The sequence below is a fragment of the Aureococcus anophagefferens genome (assembly GCF_000186865.1).
Source record: "Aureococcus anophagefferens unplaced genomic scaffold AURANscaffold_21, whole genome shotgun sequence".
Taxonomy (NCBI): Eukaryota; class Pelagophyceae; order Pelagomonadales; family Pelagomonadaceae; genus Aureococcus; species Aureococcus anophagefferens.
In genome coordinates, this window is record NW_008705581.1 from 430,117 (window position 1) to 434,681 (window position 4,565).

Genomic DNA, 4,565 nt, shown 5'->3' on the forward strand with positions numbered 1-4,565 from the left:
ATCGTCAGCTTGGACACGGCGAAGGCGAGGTCCAGGTCCGCCGCGTGCACCAGGCCCTCGTTCTCGACGTGCGCGAACGCCTGCACGAAGCGGTCGTGGTCCATGTAGCGCCCCTCGAAGCAGAAGCGCTTGAAGATGTTCTTCAGCTCGCGCATGTGGGGCCGCAGGCAGGCGCAGGTCTCCTTGTTGTAGAGCCGCTCGCGCCGGAAGTCGTCCGGCTCCGCGACCTTGGCGCAGAAGCCGTCTCTTCCGAACGCCGGCGTTACGACGTCGTCGAGGAACTTGGCGACGGCGCCCTCGACGGAGTCGCAGATCTCGCTGTCCCAATACAGCAACACGGCCAGCCGGATGCAGGCCGGGATCATCTCGTGGCGCTCGAGGTACGGCGTCGTCACGCCGCCCGTGTTGAAGTTCGCCGCCACGAAAACTCGATCCAACTCCGCGGGCGACAGGAGCGGCGCGCCGTCCTTCGTCGCGAGGTCGAAGACGCGCGCGTCCTTCCAGATCGTCGCGAAGCCGCTCTGGAAGAGGCGCATGGGGCCCATGGCGCCCGCGTGGTCGTACGTCCGCTTCGCCGAATAGACGCGGAACGCGGCGCGGAGCGCGCGGAAGCCCGGCCGCAGCGCCTCCCTCGCCGCCTCGAGGTTCGCGCCCTGCTTGCGGAAGCACCAGATGCGCATGATGTTCACCTTGTTCACCTCCCAGTCCGCGTTGAAGCATCGATTTAATCTTTTGTCGGAGTCGTAGTAGCCGCCGTCCTCCTGGAGCCGCGGGCTCCACAGGCTCGAGCTCAGGGTCCACTTCATGTTCGACGTGTCGTCCTTGTCCGCCCTCGGCTGCACGGGCCAGTCGAGCTCGAGCACGTTCAGGTCGCCGAAGAGGCGCCGCCTCTGGCCCGGCCGCGGCCGCCGGCCTAAAGGATCGAGCACCTCCGCGGTCGGCGCGCACGCGGCCACGAGCGCCGCGAGCTGGCCGTGGCGCGGGTCCGGCTCCTTGGCCGCGTCGAGGGCCGCGCGCACGTTGCCGACGGTCTCGCCCCTGGCGAAGGCCGACAGCGACGCCGCGCGCGCGTCGCCGACGGCGTCGATCTCCGCCTTTTCCGCGGCGCTCTCCGCCGCGGCCCAGGCCGCGGCGTTCGACGCGACGGGCGGCGGCGCCGGGGCGTCCGCGGGCTCGCGGTCGCGGGGCGGCGGGGGCGCGCCCTCGGGGACGGCGCCGTCGTCCTCGGCGACCGCGGCCATGCCGAGCCCCGGGAACCGCGCGTCGTCGATGGCCGGCAGGCTCAGCTCGGAGACGCCGTCCTCGTTGACGTAGGTCGACGCCGGCGGCCGCCAGTAGACCGTCCTCTGGGGGTCGCTCTCGAGGCGCAGCGTGAAGAAGAAGCGGAGCGGCGCGCCGGGGGGAAGCATGCGCGTGAGGCTCCACTTGATGATGCCCGACGCCATGCGCCGCTGGCGCCGCTTCTTCGCCTCGTGGCTCTCGCCGGCGTAGGCCTTGCCCCGGTTCTCGGAAGCGAGCTCGTCCGGGTCCCAGTCGTCGACGTCGAGGTGCACCTGCACCTGGGCAGGAAAAGAGTGCGAAATTCCCAAATTTGGAGGCTCATATCTCGGTCGTTTTCCACTCGTTTCGGCTAATTTTTGGACGAGCGATCATCTCTCGGAGCGCTCTCGACGCGTGGATGCTGTTTCCGAAACGCGCGCGCGCGGAACACTCACGTTGAAGCGACCTTGAATCACCCTTTTCCTGCCCTGACCTGCACGTGCGACACGGACAGCGGCGTCGACGCCTTGAACGTGTGGGGCTGCCAGCCGTCGCAGAGCCAGCAGACGTTGCGGTTCCGCGTCTTCGTGGACACGCCCTGCTGGGCGAACGTGAAGAAGGAGTCGTAGCCGTCCTCCATGGTCTCGTGGCGGAGGTCCGCGCGGCCGCAGCGCGCGCGCGCGTCGTCGCGGCCCTTGGCCGCGAGCTCCCGGCGGCGCCCCTCGGCGAGGGCGCGCTTCGCGCGCCGCTTCGCCGCGGCCGACGTCTTCGGCTTCTTCTTCTTCTTCGCGGCCGCGTCGCCGGCCGGGGGCTTCGCGTTCGCGCCCAGTAGATTCTTCACGTTGATCGCGCCGCGCGCGTCGGCCTTGACGAGCTTGGGCTTCGCCGGCGGGGCCGCCGGCGCGTGTCCGGCGTCGATTATCGTGAGGTCCGGCGGCGCCCAGCAGCGGCGGTGGCCCGCGACGTCGCCGCCGGCGGCCGTCCAGTGGAGGTAGCCCCGCGGGTCGACGACCGCGTGGTTCCCCTCGAGGTGGAGCCCCAGGAGCGCGTCGTTGGCCCGCAGCGCCAGGGACAGGACCTCGACGTCGCGCCGCGTCAGCCGGTTCGACGCGACGGACACGTGCGCGAGCACCGCGTTCTCGCGGAACGCGGCCGCGAGGAGGTCGACGGCCGGGCCGGGCCCGCCGACGCAGTTCTGGCCGAGCTCGAGGGCCACGAGCGTGTGGGGCTTCGACGGGGGCCGCTCGAAGGCCAGGGGCCGCAGCACGTGGGCCGCGGCCGGCGACGTCACCGCGTTGCCGTCGAGGAACAGGTACGCGAGCGGCGCGACGTCGACCCGGAGCAGCGCGCCGACGGCCCGGCAGCCCCGCTCGCCGATGCCGTTGCGGCCCAGGTCCAGGCGCGTCAGGGAGCTCGCCCCCTCGAAGCCCAGGAGCATGTCGCAGACCTTGACGCAGCCGTCGTCCCTCAGGTCGCAGCCGCGGAGCCGGAGGCTCGCGAGGCGGCGTTGAGCCCGGAGGTCCTCGGCGAGCGCGGGCGCGAGGGCCCGCGCCCCGCGGTTCCGCGACAGGTCCAGATCCACGACGCCCGCCGGGAGCGCGCGCGCGACGAGCGCGACGCCCGCGGGCGAGAGCCGGTTGTTCGACAGGTCCACGGCCGTGAGCGACGACCGCCGCGGGAGCGCGCCCGCGAGCAGGGGCGCGTAGTCGTCGCCCAGGCCCTGGTGGCTCAGGTCCAGGACGGCGTCGTCGCCCGCGCAGGACGCGAGCACGGCCGGCCGCGGCGACAGGGACCGGTGCGACATCGCGTCCTCGACGTCGCGCTTGAACCGGCCCGTCGGCTTCGGTTTCGGCGCGGCTTTCGCGGCGGCGTTCGCGGCCGCGGCCGCGGCGGAGCTCCGGCGCGCCGAGCCCCGCGCGTACTCGACCATGGACGCCTGGCGCTCGAGGGTCGGCCGCCGCGGCGCGGCGGGGTCGACGTCTCTGGGCCGCGGCGCGACGAGCTCGTCCGGCGCGGGCGCCGGCGCGCCGGCCGCGTCGTCGTCCGAGCTGCTGTCGAGGGGCGCGAGCGTCAGCGCGGGCGCCGCCGGGAAGACGTGGGGTTTCGCCGCGGGCGTCTTGACCGTCGCGACGCCCGGCGTGGGTCGTTCCAGCGGCGCCGTCGCGGGCCGCAACAGCGACGGCGCGAAGTGCGTGGGGGCTTCTAAATCGCCCTTCTTTTCGACGGCGCTCGCGATGACCGCCTTCCACGTGCGCCGCCCGGAGGACCGCTTCGGCGCCGCCCCGCGCGAGCTCCGCACGAGCAGGCTCGTCCACTCCGCGGCCGATTTTTTGCACGCGGCTTCGACGGACCGGGGGAAGCCGACGTCGAGGACCGCGCGCGAGCCGCCGGGCGCCGCGTCCGCCGCGGCGAGCTCCGGCCGCGCGACGCGGAAGACCTCGGCGAGGTCGCCGCCGAGCTTCAGCGCCGAGATGAGCGCCGGCGCGTCGCTCTCCAGCGACAGCAGCGTCGACGCGCGCTTGCCGCCGCGGTGCCGCCGGCTCTTCGACGACGGCGGCCGCGGCCGCATGGTCATCGTCGGCGCCGTGCCGGGCCGCGACGACGACATGCTGCGATTATGGGCCGATCATTGCTGGTGTGCGGGTTTGGGAGGATGGGCTGCCCATCGTGCCGGAAGCAACCGCTGCTAGGCTAGGAGAGGTTAACAGCTAGAGGGCCTCCCCCTGTTAGCTTCTGAAGCCTGGTGCCGCACCGTGCTTGCACAGCCCGGCCGCCGGTGGCGGTCGCGGCTAGGCTTGGAGTCCCAGTGCCGCGAGGCCTGGTGCCGCAAACCCCCCGGGTAGGCCCTCTAGCTGTTAACCTCTCCTAGCCTAGCACAGGCAGCCCGTTGCGTGATGGCCGACGACGCCGTCGACGCCGTCCTCCGCGCCGCGCCGACGCGCAGCCTCTACGATGTGCTGGGCGTGCCGGAGGCCGCGACGCACGACGACCTGCGCAAGGCCTACCGGCGCTTGGCCCTCAAGACCCACCCGGACAAGTGCCGCTCGCCGCGCGCGGCCGAGGCCTTCCTCGTCGTGAGCTCCGCCTACGAGGTCCTCGCCGACGCCGCGGCGCGGCGCGGCTACGACGCGGAGCTCCGGCGCCGCGCCCCCCCGGCGCCCGAGCGGACGGCGGGGACGCCCGACCGGAAGACGCGCGAGTCCGAGGTGTCGCGGCTGCGGAGGACCGTGTCCGCGCGGCGCGCCGCGGCCGCGGCCGCGCGGCGCGCCGAGGAGGCCGCGGCCGCGGAGCGGGACCGCGCGGCC

The 4,565-nt window shown here is 73.4% G+C and overlaps 1 protein-coding gene across 1 annotated transcript; it reads left to right on the plus strand.

The window, feature by feature from the left end:
• Positions 1–4,208: 4,208 nt before the first annotated feature.
• AURANDRAFT_9057 (hypothetical protein) lies at positions 4,209–4,388 on the plus strand (the record flags this gene model as incomplete). The annotated part of the gene is made up of 1 exon (XM_009041446.1): positions 4,209–4,388. A coding segment is annotated over one exon (180 nt), but the record flags the coding sequence as incomplete, so codon positions are not given.
• Between the last annotated feature and the right edge of the window lie 177 nt (positions 4,389–4,565).